This window comes from Ambystoma mexicanum, chromosome 2p, assembly GCF_040938575.1.
Source record: "Ambystoma mexicanum isolate Mex_15411 chromosome 2p, UKY_AmexF1_1, whole genome shotgun sequence".
Lineage (NCBI taxonomy): Eukaryota > Metazoa > Chordata > Amphibia > Caudata > Ambystomatidae > Ambystoma > Ambystoma mexicanum.
Window position 1 is genome coordinate 1,144,441,230 of NC_090923.1, and position 17,719 is coordinate 1,144,458,948.

At 45.9% G+C, this 17,719-nt stretch overlaps 1 protein-coding gene across 2 annotated transcripts in view; it reads right to left on the bottom strand.

The window, feature by feature from the left end:
- The window catches only part of LOC138567240 (RIB43A-like with coiled-coils protein 2), a 304,620-nt gene that overhangs the window by 14,446 nt on the left and 272,455 nt on the right, over positions 1-17,719 (bottom strand). For both annotated transcript variants that reach the window (XM_069645237.1, XM_069645239.1), the window contains exon 7: positions 10,548-10,714. In XM_069645237.1, coding sequence (XP_069501338.1) covers positions 10,548-10,714 — 167 coding nt within the window. The remainder of the gene's footprint in view (positions 1-10,547; positions 10,715-17,719) is intronic.

Genomic DNA, 17,719 nt, shown 5'->3' on the forward strand with positions numbered 1-17,719 from the left:
CGAGAAACCCATCAAAACACGGAAAGAAATTGAACATGAAGTTTGTTTCCATGACGAAGGAAAGGTGCAAATGGACTTGAACAGAAAATGCAACAAAACGATCATTATCCCAGACATGAAAAAGGGTACAGCAGCACTCATGGACACGTATTGGGTATGTGGCAAGCAAGCATACCTGCATCTTCCACCATCGTGGAGAGGTACCTGTGCCATGGCCACACTGCATTCGGCACTAATGGTGATTTCAGAAAGCAATATCCAAGGGGGGAGAGGTTCGGCTGGCACATCGGCAGCACCTCAGCCAGCAACAACAGAGCCCTCCACATACGACATTCTGTCTGAAAACGAGCTGCAAGACAGAGTGTCCCACAAAAGAAGGTCATCCAACTATATTTCTAGCCAATCAACTGAGCTCCTGGCCGAAATTCCAGATACATATAAACTTTTCAACTCCACTGAGATGTTTTTCACTTCCCTCCTAACACCAGGGCTCCAGGCGCGAGTAAACGCCAAATGGCTGCAGATTGTCCGCTGGGAACTGATCCAACTGGCCAATGACACTGAAGAAGGATTTAACGTGATCAAAGTGGAATTCCGCACTCTGCGGTTGATGACAATGCAGAACCGGTACGTCCTGGATCTCCTCACAGCAATGGACGGCGGTGTTTGCCGAAAAATCGGGAGTGCCTGCTGCACATTTGTACCTTCTGAAGACGCAGACAATGGGACCCTCTCCCACATCATCTCAGCCATGCATAGTATGGGGGAGAGAATGCGGAAGGAAGGAGGAATAGAGCCAAGCAACTGGTTCGACGACATCTTCAATTGGATACCGTCTTGGCTCAGTGTGATGATGAACATTTGTGTCCCACTCATCGTTTTTGTGCTTCTATTTTTCTGTGTGTGCCAGGTCGGCATTCAATGTTGTGCAAAATCAATGCCTAGTTCCGCAATGATGATGGTAACAATGGGCAAACCGACAATGGTAGTGAATGTAAAAGATGCTCAAATACAAACTGAAGAGTCAAATCCCCCTAAGTATCGCCTAACAGCCGTATATCATCAGCGTGGGGACAGGGTGGATAACTTATACATGTCAGGCTTGATGTCCAATTAATTAATTGTTGGTCCGCGGAAGCTGCTGAACCCCCATCACCCCCCATGAATGCTTCCTTCTCAACTGATATTACAAACAGTTAAATTGACAGCACCCTTAAGGGAAAAGGGGAAAATGGGATAAAATAATAAAAACACCAGGTCTGCGTCTGCTTGATATGTGTTTTGCCGTTTTACCTAAGAGGGAAAAGTTGGATAACATTTAATAATCACTAACCTTCAATTCAGGTGTTCTCCCATAAACTTTCGTTATAGAAATTATAATAAACACCACACCTTGTCCTTCTCTACTAGAGCCTGGAGAAGTATTTACATGCAAAACTGTTAGGGAGAATTCTCTTTTTGGGCTGAATTTCCTAACCTAGTGAGTCCCCCAGCAGCTTTGCTGGATTTCTGGAGTTTGTTTTTTTTTCTCCTGCCAAGAGTGAGACTCTTTTTCTCCCACTCTTGGACATGATTTATGATGTTCCTTGGACTGTTAATGTGTTTTATAGGCTATGGGGTCCTTTACTCCATAGGGTCTCATGTTTTTTTACTATGTGTGTTACACAGCACCCTCCATGCAGTGACACAGGGGTGTCATAGTGACACCCCACCATAGACTCCATACCCTGGGACTGACTACTGTCTCCCAAGGCATGTAAAGTCACCATTGGCTTTACTAGTCCCAAATTATGAACTGAAACCAGTACAAACCATCATATTGTGGATATACTGGTCGGGGCAATTCTATTGCCCCGGGGTCTGTTAGTTGAGGGGCACGTCTCCGTCCCCTATGATCGAGTTTTGGCTGGTGGCAGTGGATACTACTTTTTATATTCGACCGCGAATATATCCCTAAGGGATTTTCCCATTGTTCGAGGCTACCAACTTTAATTATTTAATTCTCATAGCCTCGAACATACCGCCGGTTTATTTATTTAATATTAATTCGCTGGTTGGTATTTTTTGCCAGGACTCGATTCTAAAATGGCGTTTGTGTTTTCTTCTGTGACTCCAACCCAAGTCGAGCCCTTTGTTTCACTTTTGGCGGGCTTCTCCACAGAAGCCTCCAAAAGTGGTGCCACTCTGTCTGGGTACCAAAGAGGGTGTGGGAGGGGGTTTAGGCACCCTGGACTGAGTTACCTTGGTAACTCAAGTCGCACTCTTGTGTGATTGGCACAAGTGGTGAGCCGGCCGGCTCACCACTTAGCATGTTTGATTGACAGCTAGGCTGAGTGCATGGGGGTGTGCTGCATAAAAGCAGGGCTTTGGGGACTGGAACTTCAGAAGTCGCCACAGGACCTGAGAATCCGACGAGGGAGAAGCTGAGCCGACCTGCTACGACGACACCACCGGTGGAGCCCTGCGGAGCCGACTCACCACTTCCCGACGACAGAGAAGATCTCCCTGCTGGAGAGTCTTCTTCCCCTGACTGGTGGGCACAACCAGTTTACCTTCTTTTCCTCGCATCCCAGGACGTCTTGTGGTCGAATTGCCCGTGCCAAGCACCCCGGCAACCGGATAGCCACTTACCACTGGACCGCGAACCAAAGGACCATTCCTTTTAACTGAGAACTCCGCAGCTGGTTTCTTCCCTGGCAGTGCAACGGACTCCTGTCTTCCTCCCCGACGAGATCCTCTCTTCCCCCGGACGAAGCACCGACTTGCATCCGCTGCCAGGAACAACTGTTCCCGCTGGAGTATTCTCACCACTTTAAGGTACCGTGTCCGCCAGGCCTCCCCTTTCTAAAGATTGCTACAAGGTAATAATAATCCCTTAACCTTCTGGACTTGGCTGACCGTCTTGACCATCTAACTGGTCCCCTTTCTTTTGGTCCAACTCTTTCTGACTTTGAGACTTTTGTGCACTTTTTAACCGTGTGACCTTGGACACATTTCGTTCTGATCCTCTTAAAGTGGATCCGGCTTTCTGAACTCTAACTTCACGGTTTGACTCTGCCTTCCTCTCTTGCTGTGTTCTTGTGAAAGTGTTGGGATCTGTTTCAATTTACATCCTGCTTTACTCTCCCTTTTAAAACGAATTATTAGAGTGCCATCTGCGTTAAGCGCTCACCGCTGTCTGAAAATAAGTGGAGCTTTACTTCTTTTAAGGGAGTGTATATCTTTTAGTGACCGTGTTTCTGAACTGCTTAATATTAGTGCCTGTGTGTTTTATTAGATGTGGTTTTAAATAAATAATGATATCTCTTTTACACCAAGCTCTGGTCAGTGTTTGCTTGTTCTACTATGTTCTTTTGACCTATTGTGAATACTCTGTATACTGCCTAACTCTTCTTGAGGGAAGTCTGACTGCTCAGCCACAGCTACCAAGTGAATCTGTGTGGTACAGACTGCTACCAAGTGGGTTTACTGCCAAACACCTGTAGTCTTAAATCTTTTGCAGTGGTCCCAGAGGGAACTGCACAGGTTTCTGCCTAACATCCTTAGACGATGATGGCTGCAGGAACTGCCAGAAACAGATTAAGTTCATTGGTTGCAGTCTATAAACTTTGCCATCAACAATTTGAGTTCCTTTTTAAAATTTGTTTTCACTATGTCTTCTTTACCACTGCTTTTTATAAAGTTAACTGTAAAGTTTAATGAAAACTAATCCATGTTAAGTTATCCAAACTTTTCAACTGGATTCAGAATTGCATGTGAGTGAAGCAAAAAATTTCTCTTTTCACTTTAACGATATGTAAACTTGTTTTGCGCCCGCACTAAGATAAGTAGTGTCTTAATTAATACAAACACAAGCAAGCCAATTAAAATAAATTCGAACCGCCTATGCGCAAAGGAAAATAGAGTCTCTGTTAAAACAAGTACAAGCCACCCATGCGCGAAGGAAAATAGTGTCTCAATTAAAATATTCTCGAACTGCTCATGCGCGAAGGAGAAAATGTTCGTTCCTCACTCCGAAAGATTACAAACACGCGAATGATTACGAAAGTCACACATGCGGTTGAAGACGCGAGCTGCACACAAGGATGATGACGCGAGCTGCTAACGCGGATGGTGACGCGAGCCACACACACGGATGATGACGCGAGCTACACACACGGATGATGACGTGAGCCACTCACGCAGATAAAGTAACTGCACATACATGCACGGCCGGTAATACGAGCACGCGCTGAGTTTAATCTTTCAACTAAAACACTGTCATTTGCGCAGACAGTGCGAAATGTTCTGCTCACCGCGCCTCTAATATGAAGACTAAGTTGTCTTCAAAATATTTAACTTCAAAAACGAAATGCCTGCAGCATACGGATTTATCAAGTATTCACACATTCACTGGTTGCATAAAAAACAGAAGGTTTCACAGTTCAAACGTTACTGTAGATATACATGCTTTCCTGGTTTGAAGCACAGAACTTAAAGTAACTCTAAAATAACTGGCAGTTCAAATAATGTTACTGTCTTGAAATTAGAAAAGATTAGCTAGACTGTTTTTTTCAAATAAGGAGGAATGAATAACAGGAAACTTTACCTAACTAAAGTTAATAAATATGTCTCAAGTCACTTAGCTTGCTTCTTTCTCTTGTAGATAGAAGATTACTTCTCTGGAATGACTTCCTGGTTCCTCTGACTCTCTCCTGATTCTCAGTTCCTCCTTCAAAGATTAGAGGCCTTACCAAAGTTTTCAAAATTATCAGAGCCTCTCATATATGACCTTCCTGCTGGACTGCTGACAATGAAAGGCAGTTTAGAATGTTCTGACAATGCCTTTCTATTACTCCTGACCAATCACAGATCTTATTTGGAATCTCCATTTTGGCTTGGGAAGCTCTCCACACTCTGAACCTCAAGGTTAAGGCCCAAACCATAAATCATGTTCATCACATACTCACTCACCTAATTAAACCACAAGTCTATGAAACCTGACAGTAGCCCAGTGAAACCTGACAAAATAAACCACAATTAAGGAACCACAGGAACTACAATGGTATAGAGAGGTCTGGGTAGATCTGGCTGGGGACGGGGGGATATATATGACCTGCACACCTGATGAATATGCTAGAAGAGGCCAGAGCTTACGAAGCGTGTGTAGGGCTTGGATGCCAATTAAAGGGACACCCGCATGGGATGAAGCAGTGCAAGAAGCAGAGTGCTATCGGAATGAAAATAACCGTAAGGATTAGTTTGTTACTTTAGATGTAATGAAAGGGGGGAATGTGTGGGAGCAAGGGGTCGTTTGGGCCCCCCTCGCACATTCTGCACGTTATGGACCACTTGCTCATGCAATAGCGGGGGATGCCTCCATTGCCCTTATGCTAACATTAGCATAATTGGGCCTATTGCGGGATACACTTGGCATCCATTTTGTGTGCCCTCAACTCCATCTTTGGACTAGGCCTCACTCCGTTACTACGAAAAGGCTTCTCTCCCCTCTGCAGCGCTGCGCACAGCGCGCTCATGGCCCCCACCTTTTCTTACACTATCTGAAAGCTTCACGAATCCTTTCTCAAGGATGTGCTGAGAATAATTGCAACAAATAGCAAACTGTAACATATCACCCTCCCTCTGTGATCACTGTCCTGTGTGTGAACCGGCTCGAACCATGCCCTGTAGCTCATCCATCTCCACAAACCTGCTCATACCCCTTTACCCCCGATGTTGGAAAATTACTGCCAATACAACCCTGTGCCCTCCTGAGGTATTCTCTTGACGTATCAGAAGTGTGATCCTGCTGTCCAGCCCACCCCAGAGTGCCCCCATTAAATCCAGACCTCTGTAGCAGTATATTGTGTCCTAGAACTAACACACGTCATTATGCTCCACACTTGCCTTGAAGTGTAAAGAATCACCCGTCACCCAGGTTATCACAGGGGACAAGATCCCTGAGCCATGTACCTCATAAAAGTCCTAATGACAGACGATGTAATAATATATATGCAATCAATAGGTTTGCAAGAGTTACTCAAAGGTATATCAATGATTGTTGTTTATTATATGTATGGTGGTAGTTTCTCATGCCAGCTTAGTTAGTGTCAATTGTATCTCACCGTGACCTAACCCTCGCCCCTCCTGGACACAGGCAGCTGGACCTCGTGACGTTCACCCTCCCGCCAACTGGGCAGCCTATCCAGAAGAAGCAGCGCCTACACTGCTATATGCCGCCTAGCTATGTAACCAATCCTGTTCTAATGTAGTACCCTATGTTAGTGACGTCAGTGATGATGCTGTTTTGCTTTATATTTCCATGTAAGTGTATTGTTTGCCAGAGCGCTCTCGAGGCAGCAGAGTTCTCTTGATGCCAACTTTATATAAAGTCTTTTAAATCTTGCTACCTGTTCTCTTAGTCTCATTCCCTACTGCGATGTGTTTTATTTGATGAAATTGCATTAGTAAGTCAGGGATTGAGCATTTACAACATCTAGCAGCACATGCATGGATCATATTAAAAAGATTTGGCAGGTTCTCTTTGATTACAGAGGTCGAATTTTATAAAGCTAAGGTAATGGCCATTATCACCTATGGTGCAGAGGTTTTTTTCGCAACAGACCGTGCTTGGTGGACGACACTGGAAGGGAGGTTTTGGCGAAGAGTGCTTGACCTGCATAGATGTACACCAATGCCTGCTGTAAGATATGAGTTTGGCCTTAAATCCATGTGTGCAACGATGGAGTGGAAAACCATCTCTCTGTTTAGGAAGTGCAGATTAGAACCCCCGGTGAGAGGATTTGTAATTTTGAGGAGGCACTTGAGGCCAAAAGTGAACCCATCTTGAAAGTTTGGTCCTCAGCATGCACATATATCTTGAAGGATTTGGGGTTCTCCAAGTCCAATCTGTTGAAAAACCCTGGCGCAATTAAAACTAAGTTATGGAGAAGTGATTGGGTTGACACAATCACAGCAAGGGAACAGTATAAGACCTATAGCAAGTTTAAAGTGGAATGCAGACACTGGAATCCGGTTCCGCAATACACACGACTGTTCCCTTGCACTGCTACTCGGTCCAAATTCTTGAGGTTCAGACTAAACCTACTTCTCACAAAAGAAATCCTGATAAATAGGAATAACTGGCCTGATCCTGATGTAACCTGTAGGTTCTGTTAAAGATCAGGGACTGAAGAGTCTTTACCACATTTGATCTTGGGCTGTCAAGGGCTGACGGAGAAAAGTAGTTATTCCTTGGCAAAACCATGAATACTTTGAATATGCTAACTCCTGATGAATGGTGGAGCATGCTTGTGGGTGGTGAAAGTGTGAGCTTGATTATCTCACTTACCAAGTTTCTTGATGGCATCTTCCGAGGACTGGCCAGTGAAACTATCTGAAACTCCACTTGGTGTTCAAGAGTGGGGGTTGAGGGGGCCTCTAACCTGACTGTTCCGATAGTGCCCACGAGGTGGGCTCATAGCTGTCTTGGGCCGGTGGGCTCAGTAATTCCTGAATTGCAACAGTGTTGTGGTTCTTACTCAAGGAAAGTGGAGAGAGGAGGGTTTTGTGTTTTAAACTCATATAAATTCAATTTTTTGCCTGATATTTATACAATTGCAATTGTCTCCTGATGACAAGTTATCTTGCTGTTTGGATGATTTCTCTTTTTTTTTTTAAAGAAAAAGTTAAAGGTTTCATGTGAGCCAAACACACTTTATTAATATAAAAAACTAATTAACAATTTTGGGGGAGCAGAGAAAATAATGCCAACAATGGAAGAAGCCAAGGATGTCCTGCTTCCGAAACTAGGTAAAGACCCAGCCTGTTCAAAATTCTATATGCCAATTGCGCTAATTAATTTAGATGCAAAAATCTACACAAAAATACTGGCAACTATGCTAGACTATCACCTTCTGACACTCATTGGCACGGACCAATCTGGGTTTATGCAGGGCAGATAGGGCAGATAGACAAGACAGGGGACAATACCACAAGGATAGCACACTTAGTAGAAAAGGCCGTTTTAAGAATGTGCAGCTCTTCTGTTAGCACTAGATGCTGAGAAAGCATTCGACAGGATGGAAGGGCAATTCATGTTTGCCACTATAGAGAAAATGGGGTTTGGGGCTAAAATAATCTCAATGGTAAAGGCAAACTACTCTAATCCCAACCTCCGTTTGATGATAAATGGACAACTATCAGGACCAATAACGGTAACAAGAGGAACAAAACAGGGGTGTCCTCTCTCTCCCCACTGTTATACGCGATTCACCTGGAGCCGCTTTTGGCCACAATTCGTGAAACCGAAGACATAGTAGGTATTCCATTTGGAGGGAAATGCCATACAGTAAGAGCTTTTGCAGATCATATGTTATTAACACTAACACACCCCAGAAAGGTCCATTAGGGCTCTAGATAGGGAACTGGCTAAATCCAGGTCAGTAGCAAGGTTACAAATCAACACCCATAAATCTGAGGCCCTGAACTTGACAATTCCATAAGGGAAAGAACGGGAGCTTAAAGATCTGTTTTATTACAGTTGAGCGAGTATGGCGATAAAATATTTGAGGTTCAGCATCACTAAAGATACCGATTCATTATCTGCAGCAAACTATCCTCCCCTACTGGCTAACATTAGACAATTGCTACAAGAATGGGGCCCATTGAGGATATCATGGATAGGTAGGATTAACGTAATCAAGATGGTCATCCTCCCGAAAATCTTATATTATTTCATGACGTTATCAACAAATGTTCCCAAGTCATTCTTCAGAGTTGTCCAAAGGCACATAGGGAATTTTATTTGGAATAATAAAAAACCCTGGGTGGCAAGACAAGTAATCCATATGCCGAGAAAGAGGGGAGGGATGGGTGAACCAGATATGCGTGCATACTATTTGGCAGCTCAGATCAGGTAATTAGAGACTGGTTGAAAGATGATAGACGAAGGGTGTGGAGACAAATGGACAGGGCAGTCGTGGGAGGTCACATCGAAGCAATACTTTGGAAACCTAAGAAGGACAGGCCACACAATCTATACCGCAGTTCGATTGGATCACTAGTGGGAGACTCATGGGACGAGCTTGTGACCAGAGTAGTCTCACCACCTTTCCTTCACCATGTACCCCTATATTTCATAACCCACAATTCTCTCTGTTTTAATCAGTGTAAAGTAGACTTCTGATTGGATAAGGGAGAGTGATTCAGATACACACAAATTAGACATTGGCTGCTGCACCCATCAGTTAAGAAGGCAGCAATAAGGCCCCCAACACCCTTTGAAAAACTACTGCTAGAGAAGTCTGGGGATAAAAACATAGTGGGAATTTTTTATAAATTCATCAAACAAAATGAAGAAGCAGGACACATATGATACATAAAGCTATGGGAAGATGCCGTGTGTCGGCAGATCTAGGAAATTGAGTGGGCACAATTATGGGCGATTATGCCCCAACTAACCAGATCAGTCCAACTACAAAAAATACGGGTAGAACTGATGTGCCAGTGGCAGCTCACCCCAATGTCATTGCACAAGTTATTCCCGAAGGTACCCAAAGGTTGTTGTAAGTAATGTGGGGGGGATGGGAAATGGAGGTGGGAATGCCCTTGAATTCAACGATACTGGAAAAAATCACACCCACTATAGAAGAAATGGTGGGGATCAAGTGAAAGGGTAGTCTGAGCATGGCAATCCTGGGGGTACAATAGAAGACCTACCCTCGAAAGCACAACAAAAGGTGTGCGTGATATTAATGATGTCAGGGGCGCTGGTGATTGCACAGTGGACATCGAAGGAATCACCTACGGAACATGAATGGGTGGCCAAAGTGTGGCACTTTGTGGCCCTGGAATGGGTAACCTACTACATTCAAGGGGATTATCAGGGATTCGTGGCAGATTGGGACTTGGTATTGGAATTCCTACAGAAAGACTCCTGAGGAGCATGGTGCCCGAGAAAGATTAAACTGTTGGGCCTGATCTGACCTGGGAACACATCAACGGAAGGGGGCCCTATGTAAGAGGGTGGGGGGTGAGGGTGAAAAGAATTCTGAGGGGAGAATGGTCTTCAAACTGATGAGGATTCTGGACTGTACACCCACAAGGGTGAAAAGAGGACTGCCTTGGACTTCTGCTCAAACAAAGAGGGGGTAGGTGGGGTTCTAGGGAAGGGGAGTTGAAAATTGTTAATGAAAATGTTAATAAAAACTTATGTGAAAAAAAGAAGTAAAAGGCTAGTAATAATGAGACAGAAAAAGTGAAAAGGCAACATTACAAAGGAAATATAAGTGCACAGGATCCTCGCCTGGACACTGGGAGAAACATCTAAAGATACCATGAGCTGGAGATGCAGTTCTACATGTAAACGCTAAGAAACACTGATGCTGACATTACTGTACATTTAATGTATGCCTGGTCATAGAACATCAATATAGGTTTGCATTTCATGGTGCGTTAGAAAGATTGCATGCTGGTGAAATCATTCTCAGCGCTGGCATGTTCTCTTATTTGTTTGAAAGTCAGGCAGATGTGCCGCTGTGTCTGTGGGGAAAAGGGGTCATACTTACTGTGCTTTCTGCTCACGGGCCAGTTGCTGGTTGTAGGAATCTAAGCCTTTTCTCAGGTGCTTCCTCACGGAACACTCTTCTTCTTCTAGAAACATCCCAGCTCGCGCTGCCAGGTTCCTTTGCTTATCCCACTCGGCATCCAGCTGGCGGGCTTGCTCCTTCAGCCTCTGATACACAAAGACGAGAAACTTACATTTACAAGTTGAGAAAGTATGTTTGGCACTACATTAAACACCACATTTTCCATGAAACCTTACAAATCTGTAGTCTAATGTTTTTATACACAATCAGCCCAGTCACCAACTTTCACTATCACTATCCCAGTCTATGACCTCACTTCCTGTCGATGAACTAATCTTTCTTGGCTGCTCTCAGCAGATCACTACATCATTAACCTTTTTCGTTTTGTCCCATGTTATCAGAAACTGCTGACATCTTGAACTCCTTAACTGCTGCAAGCATTGCTTGGCATTAAGACTGTGATGTATGCCATGTTCTTAGGACTGGGGCTGTTAATTAGTACACTGCACTGGTGTTGTTTACTGGACTCCCTGGAGACATCTTTTTTCCCGCTGGACTTCTGGCTAGGAGTTCACTGCCGCTTTATTTTCCATTTTGAAAGCAGCTAAATGGTAGAACCTTTTAACTCTCTCACTAACAGAAGTTTGCTCCTCTCAATTGGAGCTGCACGTTGTTAGGACAGTTTTTCTGAAGTCCAACTAAGGGCTTAGTAAAACAATTCAACTGAGACAGTACAAGACTCCACTCTTAGGGCCTCATCACGAGTTGGGTGCTATCCCCGGCGGTATTACCGCTGGGGTTATTAGCGTTGCCGCCAAACCCCCTAGTGCTATTAGAGCCAGATCACAGGTTTGGTGGAACAGTAAGTTCCCATTCCCCATTGGGCCAATTTGGGAATTCCCCATTCCCCACTGGGCCCAATGGGGAATTTTCGGCGTGATTACTGCCGGCGGTTTTAGTGCGGCGGTAATAGCTCCAAAAATCTGCTAAATTGCAGCGGATTTCCCCCAGCTCCAAGCTGGGGGTAAATCCTGCCAAACCCGTGAATTGGCAGACCCTTGAATGCAGCGGTAATAGCGTTAGCGCCGCATTTAAGGGTTACCGCCAAACTCGTGATGAGGCCCTTAGTATAAGGCTGTACCGCCTGAGTTCATGGTAACATAGACAGTGCACCCAGGCTTATTTTAGGAGGGAAAGAGGGCTGTAGAATCAGTACAAATGAAATTGTAATACAAATAGTCAAAAGAAATGAAACACTATGGGCCTCATTACAAGTTTGGTATTTTTTCCGGCGTCCGCAAATGGGCAATTACCGGGTCATTATGGGCCTGCCGGACCTGGTAATTGCCCATTTGCGGGCGCCGGAAAAAAGATGCTCCCCATCCGATTCGGCCCACTAGGGCCGAATGGGAATGGGGAGGTCGGATGCACCAGCACCGTTTAGAACGGTGCCGGTGGATCTGACATGCTGTGTTCGCGGTGCCTTTCTGCCCACAAGGTCCGACCTGGCTGGCAGAAAGGCACCCGCAAGTACAACTCGTAAGTTTGCCGGTCCGGGAACTACGGTACCGGCATCGTATGTCCACATGGTGTGTTTGAGATAGCACACATAACTTCCTACTTATATCCGAACATGCTATTTTTCACAAATGCAAGATTCCTGACAGACCATTCTGATAGTTGTGTGCATCAATACCATAGAAAGAGCATAGCTTTGACTCAATGAATCCTGCTCATGTAGAAAAAAAATACAGTTTGCATCTACTCCAGTTCTAGTTCATTGGTGTTCTCCAGAGCCAGTGCCACCAAAAAATGTAAAGTTGCAATTCTAATACTGATGGAAGGAGTTGACAAGATCACTGGCCACCTGTGATTCGGTACCATTTCGCCAAAATATTTATAATGCTTGCCAAAGAACTTTTGTCTCACTGATATCAGAGCCGAACAAAAGATGATCAAGTGCGGTAGTGTTTCTTTGAAAGTCATATCACTACAAAATCGACAGACGTTCTTATCTTGCTTTATCATCTTCCGCTCAGCTAATAAATCTCGAGTCGGCCATAGATTTAGCCTAAACCGCAAAATGGAAGATCTAACAAATGCGTTCGGTGTCTTACATAAATATGGTTCCATGACCCGAAACGTTTTTTCACCAAATTAGTTGTCTACAAAATGCTTGTAAGATAGACATAATTAGACATAATTTCCTTGTCTGAATCCAGTCTGCTAAGTATATTTTACATTTGGCTCTATCTTGTTCCCTGACCAAGACTTTAACAGTGACATCTGCTTTAATCAGAATTCGATAAATACACATTCTCCAGGTGTTAATAAAGGAGTGGCTCGAAAACAATACATAGTTAGACAGTACTTTGAGAACAATATTCAGGTCAGTTGAAATAAAGCATTTACTAAAGAGGGCATATAGATGCAATTGATATAAAGCATTGAGCGAGATGAGACCCAATTCATATCTCAGCCCCGCAACTGGAGTGCATTGTGGGAGATGTAAAGTTTGTCTCCAAAATGTCCCCTCTAATTTATTGAAGGAGGATGGTAAGCTTTCTCTAGCTTTTCATACCATATAACAAGCCTGCATTGACATTTTGATTATAGTATGTTAGGACTGAAGTTAATGAAAATTTGCCATATTTTTTTTAAATTTGCTTTGTTTGAGATATGTTTGTGATTAACTTTCGCTCCAGAGTTGACAAGTGAGTGATTTTATGTCTTTCTCCATCGATTATCATCCCCAAGTAAGTATAGTGTGGAACGGTGTGCAGTCATAATGTCGACAGTCAAAATGTCGACAGTCAAAATTTCGAAAAATAAATGTCGAAAAAAATAATGTCGACAAACAATAATGTCGACATTTTTCGATATTTTTTCGAAATTTTGCATTTATTGTATGAATAAATAAATAAATATATATATATAAGATGTGTTGAGTATGAGGGGTGGTTGGGGGGTGTGGGGGGGTGTTGGGTGAGGGGGGGTTGGGGGGGACCCCCCATACTAAATGATACTATTTTTATTTATTTAATTATTGACTAAATAAATAAATAAATATATAATTGTTATGTGTTGAGTATGAGGGGTGAAAGGGTGGTTGGGGGGGTGTGGGGGGGTGGCAGGGGGGTGTTGGGTGAGGGGGGGTTGGGGGGGGACCCCCCCTAGTAAATGATCCTTTTTTTGGTTATTTATTTATTGAATAAATAAATAAATAAATAAATATATAATTGGTATGTGTTGCATATGAGGGGTGGGAGGGTGGTGGTGGGGGGCGTGGGGGGGTTGCAGGAGGGTGTTGGGTGAGGTGTTGATAGTTTTAAGGGTTTATAGTCATAATATCAACAAAAAAAAATGTCGACATTTTTTTTCGAAAAAATGACTTTTTACATTATAAGTATAGGATGTCGACATTATTATTTTCGACATTTTTTTTTCAGCATTTTTGTCTGTCGACATTTTTTTTTCGACATTATGACTATAAACCGTGTGGAACTACTTCCAGCCGTACATTTTTCAATGGCCATGACAATTTACTATGTGCCGATGGTTTAGGAATATATGCTAGGATTATTGTTTTTTTCAGGTTTACAGTTAAATGGTTCTCATCAATGTAATGTGATACCGAGTCTAATAGTTTCTGGAGACCCATCAGGGTTTTACAGATGAGAACTAAATCATCAGCATATAATAGGGCTCGAATTGGAGTACCATTCAATTTCGGGGAGTCAGAAATCACGTTTTCAAATGCATTTTTGATGTCATGTATAAAAAAATGTAAAAGGGCCAAAGCAAGTATGCACCCTTGCTTCAGTCCTCGAAATTTACAGATGGAAGTTGACAGTAAGCCCTCTGTTGATAATCTGACTTGTACTGATGTATTCAAGTGTAGAGCATGGAACAAGTTAATTACCTGTAACTTTTGTTCTCCAGCATGGGTCTGGCATGGATTCACATGCTCATGAATATTCCCCGTCGTCAGGTCCTATAGAAAAAAATCAGTATCAGTTTCGTTTCTGATCTGTCTTTCTTAGTAGTAACCAATCACTGGTCTCTGGTTCATACTGCCCCCAGCCAATGACTGCCCTCTCCCTAAGCCCCGCCTCCGGCAGCCATCCTCAGATTTGGTAGCACGTAAAGTGGCAGTATGACCAAGTGAAGAGCCGCAGAGGGGTAGGCGGGAGGGTTCGCATGTGAATCCATGCCAGACCCATGCTGGAGAACAACAGTTACAGGTAAGTAACTTGTTCCTTCTCCAGCATGGGGTCTGGCATGGATTCACATGCTCATGAATAAGAGAATACATAGCAGTACACACATGCACAAACACGGGAGGTGGCAACAGGCTCAACATTAAGCAATACAACAACTCAACATTAAGCAACTCTTACCTCCACACCAGGCTCACATTAGGCAAACAGGTTGCGCAGCACTGCTTGGCTGACCCTGGACTCCTCCCTGGAGTCCCGATCGACGCAGTAGAATCTTGTGAAGGTGTGCGTCGGCCTCCACGTCGCAGCCCTGCAGATGTCCAGCAGGGGCACACCAGACAGGAACGCCGTGGTAGCAGCGATCGCTCTGGTTGAATGGGCTCTCGGACGGCCGGGCAGCTGTCGGTTTGCCAACCGGTGACAGTGCATGATGCAGCTGGAGAGCCATCTGGAAATGGAAGTCTTCGAGAGAGCCTTCCCTTGATTCACCGTCCCAAAGTTCACAAACAGTTGTGACGTCTTCCGCAAACTCTTTGTGCGGTCCGCGTAGAACTTCAGTGCTCTAGCTACATCCAGCGAGTGTAAAGTCCTCTCAGCCGGCGACGAAGGCGACGGGAAGAAAACTGGCAACACCAAGGGATCGTTGAGGTGGAAGTCCGACGGCACCTTGGGCATAAAGGAAGGGTGTGTCCTCAGCACCACCCTCTTGTCATGAAAAGTCAAGTATGGAGGCTTGCAAGATAGGGCCTGGATCTCTCCCACTCGTCGTGCGGAGGTGATGGCCACGAGGAAAGCTGTCTTCCATGACAGGAACTTCAAAGACGTTGAATGCATAGGCTCGAATGGGGCCCCCATGAGCTTGGTCAGGACCACATTAAGCTCCCACGCCGGGGCAGGAGCCTTCACCGGCGGGAATGATCGGAATAGTCCCTTCATGAATTCTTTCACCAGGCGATGAGACCACAAGGCTGCCGTCCCGTCGTCCTGGTATATCGGGAGATTGCAGCCAGATGTATTTTGATGGAGGCGTGAGCCAGTCCAGCTTTGGCCAGCGACAGTAGGTACGGCAGTACTTGAGGGGCCGTAATCCGCAGAGGGTTAATATTCTGTGCACGGCTCCAGACAGAGAACCTCTTCCATTTATGTCCGTAGCACTTGAGAGTCAAGGACGCCCTGGCCTTTGCAAGAATCTCTCTGCAGTCGGCCGGGATGTCGTACCCTCCAAACTCTAGTGCTGCAGGAGCCAGGCCTGCAAGTTCAGCGACTCCGGGTCATGGTGAAGAATGGCGCCTCCTTCTCTGGAGAGAAGGTCTGTGTCCGTTGGCAGCTTGACTGGTGCGGACGTTGACAAGTCCAGAAGGTCCGGGAACCAGATCTGCCTCGGCCACGCCGGTGCAACGAGGATCATCCTGCACCGGGACCTCTTGAGCTGGTTGATGAGCCGGAGCAGCAACGGCAGCGGAGGGAACGCATAAAGAAATAGGCCGTCCCAGGGGAACGAGAAAGCATCACCCATGCTCCTCGGCTGGGGGAACCTGCTGGCGAACCTCCGGCACTTGGAATTCGTCGTCGTCGCGAAGCGATCGATTTGGGGTTCACCCCATCGTCGGAAGAGTCGATCCACTTGATCCTGGCATAGTTCCCACTCGTGGCACGAGCGCAGCTCCCTGCTGAGTGAGTCGGCCATCGTGTTTTTTATTCCTGCCAGATGAAGAGGCACCAGAAACATCCCTTGGGCGACGGCCCAATGCCACAGATCCTGGGCTTCCTTGGATAGGGCCGGGGACCTGGTTCGGCCCTGCTTCCGGATGTAGAACATCGTGGTGGTGTTGTCGGTGAAGATCCTCATCACCTTGCCCTTGAGGGACGGAAGAAAGGACCTGAGGGCCCAGAACACTGCAGGGAGCTCCAAGATGTTGATGTGGAGAGACTTCTCCTCCGGGAGCCAAAGGCCTCTCGCGTGAAGATCTCCGGAGTGTGCTCCCCAGGGAGGTGTCCGTCGTCACCTGGTGAGCTGGAGTCTGAAAGTCTGTGCCCGCCGACAGATGGGAGCAGGTACCCCACCACCGGATCGCCTGACGGAACGTCTCGTTGAGAGGGATCCTGTCCTCGAAGCTGCCCGACGACTGGATCCAGCGGGCGTCGAGGAACTCCTGTAAGGGTCTCATCCGAAGCCTGCAAAGGCGCACCAGATAAATGCAGGAGGACATCATCCCGAGGAGGGACTTGATAGATCGTACCCTGGCCATGTCCGTGGCCAGCAGACGCTGCACCTTGCCCAGAATGGTCCTGTTGCTTTCCTCCGACGGCGAGGCCAGCCGCGCCACTGTGTCGAGCTTGGCTCCCAGAAACAGGGCGACTTGCGACGGAACCAGGTGGGATTTTGGAAAGTTGATGGAGAATCCCAGGTCCGTGAGCAGCTGGACGGTCTTCGCAGTGTGCTCCACGGCGAGCTCCCTTGTCCTTGCCCGGATGAGCCAGTCGTCCAGGTAGGGGTAGACGTGGATCCCCTGTAGGCGCAGCCGCGCCGCCACCGGTGCGAGGCACTTGGTGAACACCCTGGGTGCCGACTTCAATCCGAACAGGAGGGCCTTGAACTGGTAGTGCCGCCCTTGGACCACGAACCTGAGGAACTTTCGGTGTCTTTTTAGAATGGGGATGTGGAAGTACGCATCCTCCAAGTCCAACGACGAAAGGAAATCGCCCTCCTCCAGCTGTCCCAGCACATGCTGGAGGGTGACCATACGGAACTTCTGTGCCTTGATGTACCTGTTCAGTCATCGTAGGTCCAGGATGGGGCGCCATCCTCCTGTCTTGTTTTTTATGAGGAAGTACCTTGAGTAAACTCCGGAGCCCCGAAGCCTCTTTGGGACGAGCTCGATGGCACCCTTCCTGAGCATCGCCCTTACTTCCAACAGTAGTTGAGGGACA